This window comes from Orbilia oligospora (genome assembly GCF_000225545.1).
Source record: "Orbilia oligospora ATCC 24927 unplaced genomic scaffold scaffold00097, whole genome shotgun sequence".
Taxonomy (NCBI): domain Eukaryota; kingdom Fungi; phylum Ascomycota; class Orbiliomycetes; order Orbiliales; family Orbiliaceae; genus Orbilia; species Orbilia oligospora.
Window position 1 is genome coordinate 1,661,752 of NW_011645654.1, and position 14,846 is coordinate 1,676,597.

The window sequence follows — 14,846 nt, forward strand, 5'->3', positions numbered from 1 at the left end:
AATGATCAAGTACAGTAAATACGTAACTCCTCATCACTATATTCCCACGACTCTCGATGGAGATTTCCGATGAGCTTATGTTTCCGGTTACGGCTAGGGGATGTTGTGCCACCGACTGTCTGAGATTTAATTAAAATTGCGGAGGAAGCTGCTTCGATTCGCGGCTTCACCAATTAATCGATTCCAGGTACCGTGTAAATATAATTTAAATTCAACCTTTCGAGAAGGGATCCCGTCAAGCCTCTCAGGGGAAAGCTATGTTGTGATACGTAATCCACTACAATTCTGTTATAACGAATACGCCATCCACTATAACCTTTAATACCGGTGTAAAACATGTCCGAAAGACATATTTAATTATCAGATGTAAAAGATGAAGATTGCAGTTTGGGGACAGGAAGGATATCCCAATTAATCCCGATTGATTAATCCATGCTACGGCCATGCAGCTGGTTAGTCTGGGCTAGTTAACTAATCTGTAACAGAACCTGACGTGTGGTCCGTAGCAAAATATAGAAACGGAAACCAAGCGAGCTGGGCTTGGTTCCTGGTCTGAGCTTAGCGTTAACCACCGGTTTTTCTGTTTCGACACCGGCGGTAGTCTGCTTCATTTGCAGTACGATCTGGAGAGATAGGTATATCGAACCGCCTTTCACGATATCGGGTTTCAGATGCTAGATTGTAAATTTTTTTCTTAAAAAAAATGGGGGGAGATATCCGAATCACAAATTATGTCATATGTCATAGGTGCAAAATATATTGGTACTTTTCCATTCGTCCCAAAATACATTACAACAGTACTACAATTAACCTGACCAGCAAACCCGAAGCGCTGAACTATCTACAGCTTAGCTAACGATGAGATACTTCTCGGCCTTCGCCTCAACGGTCTTCACATAGTCAACAGATTCACCCATTTCTAGTAATGTAATATTGGTTGCCTATTTGTCTATTAGTTTTTCTGGGCACCACAACTTGTTTTGAATGGATCTCGGTTACTCACATCGACATTTACGGATGGCTTGGACTTCCAAAATGATACGCTCATCGGGAAGAAGTTGGAATCGTCATCAGCCTCTGCTTCAAATTCGAGACTGCCACTGCCGTTATCTGAATCCACTGTGCCAATTCGCCAGATAAGTTCGCTGCCGGAGACTGTGTAATCAGCGTCGAAGCTGCTGACGCTGGGCTGAGATCCGGCGTATGGGATCGTAACCACAACATCATTTAGAGGTTCCTGAGCTTGAACCTCGTACTCTGCAGTGATAGTGTAGTTATCTCCGGAGCCTCGGTTGACCCAGATGGTAAACTTTATTGGTAGCAAATGGTCATCACTAGCCTTTCCGACAAGACGCCAGCGGAGTACTGGAAGAGCCTGGCCATTCGATGGGAATGGTTTACTAGGATCTTTCAGCTGTAAAGCATTGGAGTTAGAAAACAAAGTTCTATCGACGTTTGGATGTGTTCTGAACTGTGTTCCATCCGCGGCGTCCGCGACAGTATCGATCTTAATCTTTGCAAGGGAAGCATCATTGACGCGGAGCATCATGTCGCCCTTGACTTCGAAGGATTTGAGGTCACCATCTCTTGTGAGTTCCGCAGAGATTGTTTCTTTGATTGCGATGGAGATCCCATCGCCACCGGATTGCATCGACGCTCTCGGCGATGCTTCAACTGGAGCGGGTGCTTGGTGGGATATTAATGACGCACTCTCGGCATCTGGCCCTAAATCTGCCTTAACACGGTCGAACATAGACGATGTATTGGACTTGCGGCCAAGTTGCATGCCCTTGCCCTTCGGGGCCGCACTCCTATCACAGTTAGCTTGATATCCAACAGCACCAATGCAAATTTGAGTAGCATACTTGAACGTTTTGTTCTTCTCAGCTTCGTATGAATCATAAGTACTGGTGGCAGCGGGCGAAGCTTGGGTGACAGGCTGATAGGACTGGTAGCCAGATGAGCGCGGGGTATTCCCAAGCCCAGTTGGACGGCCGCTCTTCTGCGCCTCCTTTCGCTGCAGCTCCAATTGTTTGGCTTTCCGCTTGCGCTCTTCACTAGCCTCGAACTCTTTGTTCTGAAGTATCGCCGCGTCAGTGACAACATCTCCTATAATAACGTGCGAAGCATGGTATATATACCCTAGCAATAATCTCTTGTATTCTCTCCTCGTGGGACTCCATTTCGAGGAACGTTTTGATTTGTCCTAGACTTAGGTTCTCCCTGTACCCCAAACTCACCACCTCGTCGAAAGCGCCCATCAATTCGAAGACATTCTTTAAAATCTCTCTTTCATCTAGGGTTTTGCAAACGTTCCCGACAACCTGAGCGAATAGATGTAGAGAGTCGATATCTTGTAGGATATTGCTTTGCTTGTTGGTGATAAGGACCATATAGAAGGACTCCTCAAGCGGTTGGTAAACATATCGGACGGTGTCGCCCTCCACTGTGGTGTGCTGAGTGCTCGAGTCTGTGAGCTTTGGGAACGCCGCCAGGAGAGCTTCTATTCTCGACCGTGGCATCTCCCTGAATTGGCGAGAGAAAACGGGTTTCCCGCTTCGGGTGGTAATACTAGCTGCTAGAACAACCATTGTGAATGATTTATAACCGGTGTGACGGGCGATAGTACGATGGGATGGGATACGGAGCAGCACAGGTGTCGTATAGTCTGTCGATAGGTCGGGTTGCGGTATGTTAAGCTTCGTTAGCTGTTGTGCTGCGAAGGTGCCAGTTCGCCTGTTTGGTATGTCACGTGGACACGGAACTGTTTGACTCGGCAAGTCGCGCTGTGCGTTGCCCCTCTTTTAATTTCAATTCTGCGCTCTTTCAGGCCTCTTTTAATTTGACTACTGTCTTTGTTAAGGTATCTCCCCTCCACCAACCATCAACCTTCATCTTCCTTCCTCTCTGTCTATCTATCCATCCATCACCACATCCTCCTCCTCCTCATCATCCTCCGCGACGACAAGAAAAAGAGCACCCTGTACTACAGGGAACCTCGATAGTTTCATTCAAGAGGCTACGTTCTATACAAAAACGTCCTTTACACACCTCCTGGTTCCCGTGCTGTTACATCTTACGTGCTGCCAGTACCGGTTGAATAAATCTCCGATTATCGACTCATACGTTTTACAACCTACACTTTCCGCCCATATTCACAGCCACGAGACTAGACGTCTGAATCCTGAGAATACATCCCAAACCCGGCCAAATAGTAACTCATATTTATCACCATCTCCATCCAACTAACCATATCCTGTCCTGTAACATCCTCCCGACAGAAGAAACCTGGCCTAGACTCGACAACCAACATAGGCCAGACCTTATCCTGCGAAACAATCTCACCTTATCCTACTAACGACCACCCTTCTAACATGAACAGCAACCCATTCTACTAACAAACACAAGATTCTAGCTACATTTAACGATTCAAACCCCTAGAAGCGATGAGCGTCGCGTATCCCAATCAAAATAACGTCGGACCTAGTTCCGACTCATTCTCGGCGAGCGCTGCTTTCTCGTTCGACCAACATAACCCAACTCAGGTCTTTGGTGCCATCAACTCAGATCCTCAGTCGCAGATGCAAGACCAGATGCCAGGGCAAATGCCCAGTCAGTCGCTATCAGTACCCATGATTCAGGTTAGCCAAGCCGGTTTCACCAGCGACTATGATATGGGGAATGCTCCTCGTGACGAGGATATAGACATTGACCTCGACCTCGACACGTATGACGAGGATGACGACATGAATTTGGATGACCTCTCGGCGACACCCATACCGACAGTTATAGATGATCCTATGGAAACAGCGGCTAATATCCCTGCTTCAAGCTTGATCTTTGGCCAACCCGGCCTATCTGTCCCGTCTGGACGATATAATATGGAGCAAGCGAATGATGATGAAATGGTGGATGATGCTCTCAGTCAAGTCATTAATGAGGTTATGACAGATGCAGACCCGCCGGAAGTCATTGTTCAGTACGACTTCCAGGCTCTTCAACCCATTCAGCCACTCCAGCAGTTCCAACAGCAACAACCGATCCAGCATTTACCAGTCGAGCAACAAACTACGGCTCAGCAACAGTCTGTTCAGCAGCAACATATTCAACAGGAATCCACTCAGCAGGTCCCTGAACAGACTTCTGAACAGCCACAGAACCAAGCTTCCCAACCCTCGAATCAGCCTACGACGGCCGAATCAGGTATTTCAAATCCCGAAGTTCTAGCCGGTTCTCCTGACAAAACCACATCGGCGCAAGAGCTCCCGGCAGCCACCGAGGAACCAAATGTAGACGTCTCGAGTACCCCCTTCGGGTCCGAGGTCGTTAAACCTCAGTCTCCCCCTTCTAATGCCCAAAATGTTGAACGGCAAAATCCAGAAGAACAGCTCTTAGAACCTGAAATAGTCCCACCCACAGAAGACCCCGCAACCCCCCCTTCACTTCCCACCCCGCATGCCGACGAGTTAAAAACTCCGCAGGCCTCTAATCACAAGACCCCCAAACACCAAACCCCGTCATCTTCAACAGATCCGCTCCGAATTAGTCAGGCTGAGACTATCGCCCTGGAGAACCCCACACCGGACGTCAACCAACGGGATTGGTATGCTTTAGAAGGCCAAGGGGTATCGGGAAGCCCCCCGGCCCCTACATACCCCGCGCACCAAGAGATACCCACCTCACCACTTCACGGACCTTCCGGAAGTGGATCATCTCGCCGCTCACTCCCGTCAGACCCAGAGGCCCTTTCCCCTCATACCCCTCACTCCGAGCAAGACACGGAACGGGTGCCTCCTTCCCAGTCGTCTCAGCATTTAGAAGAAGAATCCTCCCATGATCAGGGACACGAGCAAACCCGGGATGAGGGCCATACTGATGTGGCTCACGATGACCCTCTACTCACCCACCCCGTTCTTGTCATTTACCGAGACCTCGAGTTCTCGCTTTTCCCCATTTCGGGAGAGAAGTCAAATCTCCCAGAGACCTGCTTCCTCCCCGATCGATCACATCTCGGTAGTCCGTTGAGTAAGCTTGTGGCGGCGTTGCGTGATGTTCTCGGAGAAGAGTTCACTTCATCGGAGGAACTCATACTAAACTTCACAGCGCTTGGTGTAGAGTTCGAGGAGGTATGTCACCGGGCTCCCCTAAAAGGCCTCTACAGCTTTGCTAACCTGCTGCGATTTAAATAGGAGAATAATCAGATGAATAATTTCACCTTATATGACCTCCTCGGGCTCTTCTCCAAGTTGCTAGCCCAGGACGGCGTAGAGGAGGCTCGCCCCCTCCACATTTCCTTGACTTCGAGAAAGAAGTATATCCCGAGGCTCGAGATGATTCATAGCCACATCGTTGAAGGGGGCGGCCTTGCTTCTTGGGGGCATATTCTTGCCTCCACGCATGGCCAGCCCCCTGAAAGTGCCCAGGCAAATGAGCCGGGCGACGCGCCTTTAGAAAAGGCTAAAACTGCAACTGATGAACATGCAGACGACGAGCTCGAACTTGAGGAGTTTGAGAAGGGCCTTGGTGCCGAGGATGTGTATTACGGTGGGGAAACCCACCAAACTGATGTGCAGCCAGAGGTTACTACGGTCGCCACCGTCGATGTGCCGCAGAGCCCATCGCAGACAATTATCCAGGAGCGGAAGATGTCGGCCACTCAGGAGACATCCAACACGGATGTCTCCAATGTACCAGAGACCCAGCTCTCTCAACACCTTGAAGCCACGCCAAACGCCGAGGTTCGCTTAAACGTCGTAGATCATAGCCGTGATAGCAGCTATATCAAAGACGACGAGGCAAGCTTCGTAACTGCTGAAGAAAAACAGCAAGATACGTCCGTCCTTTATTCGGCTTCTCGTAGCTATGGGCTACCAGATAGCCCGAGCTCCAATGAAGAACCTGAGCTCAAATCTGAGGAACATCATAAAGGTATTGCAGACTATACTCATAACTACGAGGAATTGGGAGTAGAAGAAAACCAAGTTGGAAATCACGATGCTTACGATATTCATCTGCTCCCTTTTCTAGATGACGGATTACTCAATTTTGACGAGCAAGACCATGACCACCGAGAAGAAAAAGAAGAAGATGAAGAAGAAGATGCCCAAGATGAGAAGTCATCTAGCACCCTCCATGAAGTTCCCGAGGGCGAGACCGATAACCAAGCTATCTTACAAGGCTCCAGCAAGGACGGGACCGATAATATTAATGATACCAACTGGCAAGAATGGTCTTACGCTGAGGCCGATGAAAATGAGCATGGAGAATATCAATATGAAGAGGGACACGAAGGCTCTGCGTATGTAGAAGCCGCATATGACCTTCCTGAAGATCTTAGCGAAACTGCTGAGGCAGCGGGTGACACCTTCGAACTTGATCCCAACGAATTCGCCGAGTACCCATTGCCATTCAGTGAAGTTGACGATGAGGAGGAGCCTGAGTACGACGACGACGCACCTCTCCTAGGCCTTGATCACCATGAAACATTATCTACTGCAACATCTACGAAGAGAGCGAGAGAGGACGACGACGAAGAAATAGAAGATGAGCTTTCCGAAAATGGCGAGGTCAGGGGTTCCCCACCTGCTTCAAAGAAGCATAAATCTCTATAAAACATATCTACGAAACGGGACAGTCCTATGGTACTTTTTGGACTGGTCCCTGTCACTTAGTTTTTCGTTCGACCATTCAGCATCAACTGCAAACCGCGCATTTCTCGGAGTTACGGCGTCATAAAAACGTTTCTTATTTTTCCTTTCTGCTCTGCACCTTCGACCCTCCTGGTTTAGCCCTCTCAACAACCTACAACTCTACGAATCTCCCGACACCCAACAGATGACATCGAATTTTCCAATAAGCCTAGGATGTTCACCACATCTTGGCGGGGTAAGTATGGTAAAGAACTTCCTCTTTGACTTTATGCTGTCCATGTCAAAACATCTCGTTCTACTTTTATAAATATGCGTTTTGTTTGTCAAAAAATTACTTCCGACGATATATCCGTTGCTTGTTTCCCTTTATACCCTTCACTTGCTTTTCCGAGCCTTGTTTTCAGTTTAATATCTGGTAAGCGCCAAGTGCTCCATGTTTATGAGCAGGCGAGATACCACTTTTATTGGCCGCCTCCATATCTTGGGATGTGTTTGATAGAGGTAAACCTGCTACCGGTTTACTGGAACAAACCCATTCTAGGATATTGGGATGTTGATGTGAGAGCCCGTATGGGATATCACTTTTATTACTTTTTCTTATCTTAGGAATTGCTTCACGGATTGCGGGAAGTTGCCGGAACAGACTTCTGGAAGGATTTAGGTAGATGTGCTCATGTTCCTTAGTGCTCATCCTTTGCTCTAGTCAAGTGAATTTTTACTTTTTTATATATCTATTTTGTTCTTATGAAGTAAATGCATCCGTCGATATCTACAGATCAGGGTCGGGGTTGCTTGGTCCTGGTATATCCCGATTCCAAGGTCTGTTTGAAATTTGAATGAATCCAGATCCGTCAGATCATTCCAATGCCGTTTTTCAAATAATGTCCAGCGATGTAGCCCTAAAACCCAGATACCGGACAAGCTAAGATCTTCAGCATATGCATGCCATCCGCCTCGAGCTCGAAGTCCACGTTGTAACGTTTTCAGTATCGGCCCAAAACGGTGGTCAAGACGTTATCTATGAAACAGGAAAGAGATGTGGCGATTGTACCTGATTCTGTTTCCCACCAACGATCAAGGTTTTATCCAGCTTCCCTTCCGCTTACAAGTATATTTTTAGTCGATTGCCTTTTTTTAGCATTGTCATTGCAACCAGGTTGCTTTGCCTGCTAACAAGGTTTTTCCGTTTGGAACTTCGCTTGTCGAACCAAGAAAAAGAAGAAGGGGACGGTGTCATTTGTTTGTAGACCGGAAATGGACAATCCTTGACTGGAGTTGCTGGGTTCTAGAACAGAAAGCTTGAATTTTTACACAGGGTTCCTGAAGCCGGGAAGAAGGATTCTTATCTTTGGGTATTGGTATATATTTGGGGCATCATGGGCCTCATGCTCATCGACCGAGATTTTCTCTCTCTCTCTCTCTCTGTTCTGTAGTTCTTACGGCTTTCAGCAGTGGGTTCTTCCGGATAGTTTAACTCAACCTTTATCCTTAAATATATCAAATACTCCCGGTTGTTCCGTCCAGACAGATACCTGATACAATTGATCTTGCCTGGTACATTATTTTAACTTTTCAATTGCAATCTTATCGATCTCTCGTAGCGGATCCATATCCTACGTCATCGATTCCCTTCAGACTACACAAATATCAAAGATTGCCTTCCGGCCTTCTTTCCCTCGACTTACGCTTAACATACTATTCATACTTACATATACTACACCTTTATCTCTACTCTACTTGGAAATAGCACCCTCGATTTAAATTCAATCTTTTTCAAAAGAGAAAAAAAAACATAAAATAAAATAAACCCAACAAAAATGTCAATCACCCTCCGAAAACTTCAGGCTGCTGCCGCCGCCGCCGCCGCCGCAGTAGACGACATCGAAAGCCACTCTTCCCACATACACTCCTACTCGGATACAGAGGACGTTTCAGACCGTATCCATAAAATCGAACAAGAACTCGCAGACCTCCCACCGAATAGTCCCCTTCGATCGAATTTCCAAGCTATTTTGAAGGATTATAAAGACAAAGGGGAGGCCGGGTTGATGTACCAGAACGGAAGAACGGTTGGGGATTTTGTAAATCCGGATTTGAAAAGGGGGCCTGTTTATGTTGAACGGTGTTCAATTTCGATTATGAGTGATGGGGAGATTTATTAATTAAGTAATTAATTGTAGTACTGGGGGGTTTAATGAGGAAGGTATGTACTGTGGGTATTTTTTTTTGCGGGCGTTTCTGTGGGGAGGTTTAAATTTAGGATATTGTACCGGTCTGGAGTATAAAAGCTAAGTGTATAAAAGGGATTATTTGTTTTGGTCTTGTACGATTTATTTCTGCTGTTCGAGGTCGTGTACATGCAAGATATGTATAGTGGGATTCTCATCTGGAGGATATATAAAAGACCTCGTCAGCAAGGTGTATTAATTGCAATTGGGGAATGTGCTTTCAATGGGTTTAGATATATGTTTTAATGGACTTTAAAGGCCTAATGAGTCGAAAAGTTATTGTTAGGGAAATCAAGTAGTTCGAGAAATTAATCTATCAAATTTAATCAATTATATTATGAATTTTCATGATATCGATAATTCCGTGACCCGTATTAGTCAAAGGAACCATCCATACATGTATAACTTTCAACTGCCCATTACATATTTCCCCAGATAGATTTTATTAATTATAGCGGTAGTTGAAGGACTGAAAACGAAGTCATAAAGGATCTTAAAAAGCATAGCAGAGCAAATAAGAAATTTTAAAAGTGATAGCTCATTATTTGAGCCAGTCCCACACTTTAATAAGCCAATGTTTCCCAGTAATTTCGACATCTTGTCTCAATCTTGCGCCCGCAAAGTCCATAGACGCCACAGGCACGAACTCCGATCCTGTTACCAATTTTCTACCAAAGTAGAGGACAAGGAACCCGACAAACTAACGGTAAGGTAATTTTTAGTTCAGATATGGACGAGGGTATAGATAGTTCGAACTTACAGCAAGATAGGAAAATATAAATCCCTTCGCCCGTGCGCTGCCTTCGTCGACGAAATCGGACGTACAGAACTCCCAGCCATTGAATATAACAACCATGGAGGACCCGATGAGGCCATACCATGCTCTTATAGGTTGAAACCTCGAACGGTATGGATATCGGGCGTCACATCGTGAAAAGGTATTTCTATGTCGGAGACTGTCATATACTTAAGATCAGTATTAATTTCTGCTTCGGAAAAGTCCTTAAGTCAACTTACCCTTCGAAAAATCGAATATATGAGGCCGAGATGCAAGCATAAACTATTAGGCAAGAGATAGTCCCTAGTTTGACGAGATACCCAAGGACCTCTTGGGCATTATTCCCGCTCTGGAGGAAAGCCAGAAAGCCGACGAGCCAAGATAATAGCATAGCATTCACCGGAACACCGTATCGGTTGACTTCTTTCATTTTGGGGATTGGAAAATGGCCCGCAAGGGCCATTGCGTGCATCGTTCTCGAGGAAACGAAAAGAGCAGATACACCGGCACTCCATGCGGCAAATAAGAAAAGGGCGTTGAGAAAGCTAGGGAGACCGATGATGCCAGCTTCGACCACGGCGATAATAAATGGGGAGACTTTCCCTTGGATTTCGCTGTTGTCTGGGCGAAGCGATAGCAGGTTGGGGTGGGTGTAAGGTACATTTAGAGACCCGACGAACTTGTCATCGAAGTATTAGTTTCTGAGTTCATCTTAATCTATTCCAATAAAAAAACTTACCATGCCAATACAATACAGCGTAGCAAGACGCCAAAACATCTTTCGTGTCGATGTTTTGATAGACAATGCTGGGGCTCGAGACTCAGCTGCCGTAACGGAGATGATTTCCATACCAAGATATGCATAAAATGCGAGGGTAAGAGCAGTCCAGACAGATTTAAGTCTTCCCAAGTCGCCATCTTGTTGAAGGTACTCAGCTCTGATTGGATCTGCGAGATTTGCCCATATCTTCTGCCTCCCGGAGTCAAAGGCCTGGGCGAAGAAACCCCATTCTGGATGTTGAGTGCAATTTGCGGTATATTGTAAAGAGCTTGCATCTGTGCATTTGCTCCAGTCTGGAAAAATATGGGAGTCAGCTGTCATCGGCGATAGAATATCATCATCAGATAATAGAATATACTAACAACGGAAGCCAATCGGTCCGTCTCTTCCATACCTATCTGTACCTATTGAACCTGTTAATCCTTATCTCATAGCTAAAAGGATAAAAAGTTTCAGACTGTACTTCGTAAATTGAGGACCAGCATAACGAATATTAAGCCAATGATGCATGTAAGTTTAATCCAGGCGAAGACGTATCTAGTTATGACTTAGTAAGTTGGATCAAACACGTAATTCTAAAGCAACAAAATCCATACTCGAACTCTCCGTATATACGAACTGGTAGTAGGTTGACTAGTAGAACAAGGATCAGGAATATCGCAATCCACACAGCATCGGATGCAAAGACTGATTTTGGCCAGTCAAATTCCGGTGTTGGGATTGTAGTTACACCTGTGTTCTTGTAGACGAAAGTCATCAGGATAGCTGCAGCAGTTGTCTCGGATGCGAGTCCAATCGCATGAGTGAACCTAAAAAGTCAGAGACCCCGTTAGTTAATTTGTCTATATAGACTCTAAGCTTCTTATGCATGACAGTCTAGAAGCCATGAACAACACAGTTAAATGTTGTATTTTTGTGTGTGAGCTTCTAGCTTACCAGAACATCCAGCCGACTGCGAATCCAAGAGAGTCGTCGACAAATCGACTAGCAAATTCAGACATGGGCCCAGGTATAGAGATGAGGGCGGTCATTTCGCCCAGACAGGCCATTACTGCATTTGCCACGGTGCCCATGAGAAAGTATGCTAGTACGGCGCCACCTGGGCCAGCAATTTTCAACACTCTGCCTGAAGTGAGGAACAGCCCTATACCGATAGCACTATAGAAGATCAATTAATATCAGACTAAAGATATAAGGGAACTGAATTCTCAAAATTACCCCGTTAATGCTATCATTCCAACATGACGCTCATGTAGTTGTCGCCTAGGATGTTTGTTAAGTTTTATATTCTCTGCTAGATGCATGGAAATTTCGAAACCCAGGCGAGCCATACCTTAAGTCTTGTCGAACTATCATATCCCCATCGTCACCACTAGTCGCTATACTTCTTTCGTCTGCTGCTCCTTCTTTGATAACATTATTGCCAGGGCTATTGTTCGGAAAGGGATAAGCGTGTGCAGCAGCGGTGTTAGATATAGGATGGCCATCGACTTCATAGGCCATAAGTTCCCCATTTATGGTAGGACTTTGGTTAGATGCAGTCGCATTTCTGTAAGACTGGTGTGAGCGTCTTGAGACGGCAGTCGTATCAATAGAAGGGGTAATTGCATCTTCAGAGTTATGGTACGCATAGTGTAGCGAAGTGCTTGAAATCCGAGGCATCGGTAGCGGCCCTTGCAAGTTTGGACTGGGCATCGCGGTACTATAGACTTCGCCTTGCTCGCTGCTGCTGCGAGGCTGCCCTGGGATAGAACGTGCAGCAGAGCTTCGGCGGCTGTGGCGACCGTTGTATAGCGGTGCCGGAGTAGTTGTAGCATAGCCAACTGCTTCTTCGGTATGAAAAGATGTAGCTCTTCGAGCCGTCCTTGGCGGTTCTTGAACTTCCTCATAATTCGACTGCCCATGATGCCATGAATTCGCATACGGCGCAGGCCGATTAAGTGTCTGGCTAGCTGATTGTGAAAGATACTCTGAAGAAGCTATACGGTGGGGATACTGGCCACTCCCAGGTGGGAGAGGGTGATTATGACTGTGATTTATAGGGTATGAACGAGTTGGGTTGCTCATGTCCTGGATCTGTTGGCTGACCTCGCTATGCAAGGACTGCATACTCGAAGTCATGGTATTGGGCATACCATTATAAGGGCTGAGGCCACTCTCACGATACTGAAGGGGTCGAGGGGATATATCATATTGACGATTATCGTGGTTGCTATTCCCCTCATTCCACTCTGAATACTGTTGCGCCATAGTGTCAAAATATTGAAAGCCGTTGACTCTTGAACCGTCAACGTGGACAAAAGCTTATGTTGGAGTTCCGACTCGCGGACGGAATATATAGCAACGGCTGTAGCAGCCTTTGGTGCTTGCTGGTTGCAATATCTTGGTGGGGATAGACGGTTCGAACTCTCGTTTCTCCTGGTCAAGAGAGGGTGATTCGATCACTGATGGAGGGGAGCTGTCAAAACCATATTACCAATACTCCGCCTGTACGACTATAATTGTAAGCCACTATAACGATATCCAGTTTCTAGAATACAGCGACCTTATTGCTAGGCAGCAGTACTTCGATCGGAGAGGGTATTACCCGGCCTGGGAACTGCCAGCAGCCTCCCATTAATCCCGCCTGTCAATTTGGGACAACGTACAAGTCACTTAGGACAATGGAAAAACAGGAATTGCTGCCCCTTTTGTCGAACTTGCGCGGCTTGCATATGCTGAAATGCTAGTTTGTTGTACTACCGCACTCTAGATTATCGGTCGACTAGCCTTGCATGTGCAACCTTCCCAACTTTGCAAAACGGCGGCGAAAGGCTTCTCGCCAAAACTCTGGCTACGATATTCAGATCCGCCACTTCCCTTCGCCTCCGATTTACAAATATCCCACGTGGGAATATAAGACAAAAATGATACAAGATCTTTCTGAAAGTCGGTCATATAACTGTCAAGAATCGATCAAGATACTTGTAATATAAGGACGGTAATCAAGCTATGACTAACATATGTAACCGGGCTTAGTTCGATCTAGTCACTTAGGTCGGCGGCCATCGGTTTTGTTGCTGGCCCAGGGTAGCTAGTCGGCCGCGAATAAGGGACCAAGCTCAAGCTATAAAGGCAGCAGCAGTTGGAGCCTCGTCACCTGTCGATATATCGTTATATATGTTGATTGGTATCCTGCAATGATACCCTATATCGATACCAGTGCATATGCTCGCCTGAGAACCTGTATGTAAGTTAACGTTTACTTCGTTATAATACATCGAAGGTTAGGGAGCTCGGGTGCAGAGGTGATTTTATATCGAATCTATTTTAAAGGCTACTATGCGTACTAAGTTCCGCAGCATTTCTCGCATATATCGTGACAGACAGCTATCAATGGTACCTATTATTAATTTATGGTGGTATCTGACTCTATAGGAGGTTCTCTCGGGGACTGGATTTGACTTAGCTAACAATCCCAGCTCCAGGTCCCCATTAAGATATATAAGGTAATTAGTTCAAGTATACATATATCGACCTTTTTGAATTCAGCCCTTATATTTCGAGAGGCATTTGTAATACAAAAGATAAAGTTCTAGTTTTTTAAGAGTTTAAAATTTTTAAGGCTGGTGAGCTAGACCTGAGGTCTGTCTATTATATATGAAAATGTTATGATTATTTATATAGAAGCGTAAGCCGGCTGAATTATATGTCTAATTCAGTTCTAAATTTATCTTAAGTTAAATAATTAAGGGAAATCTTTCGTTCCAGCTAGACCGATCTTAGATCGCGCACTATACAGTGCACAGTATATGTGCGCATTCATGGTGCAATTGCGCAAAATAATATAGACCAGAATACGTATATACTTAATTAACTTTTTGACATTTTAGCGGAACTTAGACAGAATATAAACGTTGCTAAGCTAAGGAAGCCTAGTAAATTATTTCCCCCTCGTACATAATTCCTAAGCTAGCTAAAGATAAAGATGAAGTTGAGTTCTAGTCGGTATCACGGGCTGGGTACGAGGCAATCGATATCATTGCAACGGTCAAATCGCTATTAAAATATTGCATTGCATTTACGTATACGTCGGCCGCAGCCGCAATGCAAGAGCGCCGGACTCGACTCTGCAGCTCTGACTTCGAGACTACGCCGTTCTGGCAGCAGACAAGTTTGTGTAACCCACCAACACACAAAATACCACACTAACATGGGAGACCTATGCTACAAGGAAATACTTGCGAAATAAATGCCTGTTGTGCAATGTGCTAGCATGCTTTTAATCTTAGGAAACGACTTCGAAGGTTACCCACTAAATATTTTCTATGTAACGCAAGGCCGGCCGCATAGCAAATGGGTGTTAGTGAATGAATGAAACCAGATTACATGTATCACCTTGAAGGATTATGTGCTTGCTTTATCACTCT

The 14,846-nt window shown here is 45.7% G+C and overlaps 4 protein-coding genes across 4 annotated transcripts; 2 read left to right on the forward strand and 2 right to left on the reverse strand.

Moving 5' to 3' along the window:
• Positions 1-848: 848 nt before the first annotated feature.
• AOL_s00097g490 (uncharacterized protein) lies at positions 849-2,591 on the reverse strand (the record flags this gene model as incomplete). Its single annotated transcript, XM_011126323.1, has 4 exons — positions 849-941; positions 1,004-1,811; positions 1,866-2,077; positions 2,142-2,591. 4 exons carry the CDS (start codon positions 2,589-2,591, stop codon positions 849-851), a joined length of 1,563 nt encoding a protein of 520 aa, XP_011124625.1.
• An 855-nt stretch (positions 2,592-3,446) lies between these two features.
• AOL_s00097g491 (uncharacterized protein) lies at positions 3,447-6,611 on the forward strand (the record flags this gene model as incomplete). The annotated part of the gene is made up of 2 exons (XM_011126324.1): positions 3,447-5,126; positions 5,190-6,611. The coding sequence occupies 2 exons, from the start codon at positions 3,447-3,449 to the stop codon at positions 6,609-6,611; spliced, it is 3,102 nt and encodes a 1,033-aa protein (XP_011124626.1).
• A 1,856-nt stretch (positions 6,612-8,467) lies between these two features.
• Positions 8,468-8,812, forward strand: AOL_s00097g492 (uncharacterized protein; the record flags this gene model as incomplete). The annotated part of the gene is made up of 1 exon (XM_011126325.1): positions 8,468-8,812. The coding sequence occupies one exon, from the start codon at positions 8,468-8,470 to the stop codon at positions 8,810-8,812; it is 345 nt and encodes a 114-aa protein (XP_011124627.1).
• A 607-nt stretch (positions 8,813-9,419) lies between these two features.
• On the reverse strand, positions 9,420-12,687 carry AOL_s00097g493 (uncharacterized protein; the record flags this gene model as incomplete). Its single annotated transcript, XM_011126326.1, has 10 exons — positions 9,420-9,578; positions 9,639-9,834; positions 9,896-10,335; positions 10,396-10,730; positions 10,800-10,841; positions 10,901-10,974; positions 11,034-11,246; positions 11,374-11,595; positions 11,656-11,700; positions 11,771-12,687. 10 exons carry the CDS (start codon positions 12,685-12,687, stop codon positions 9,420-9,422), a joined length of 2,643 nt encoding a protein of 880 aa, XP_011124628.1.
• Between the last annotated feature and the right edge of the window lie 2,159 nt (positions 12,688-14,846).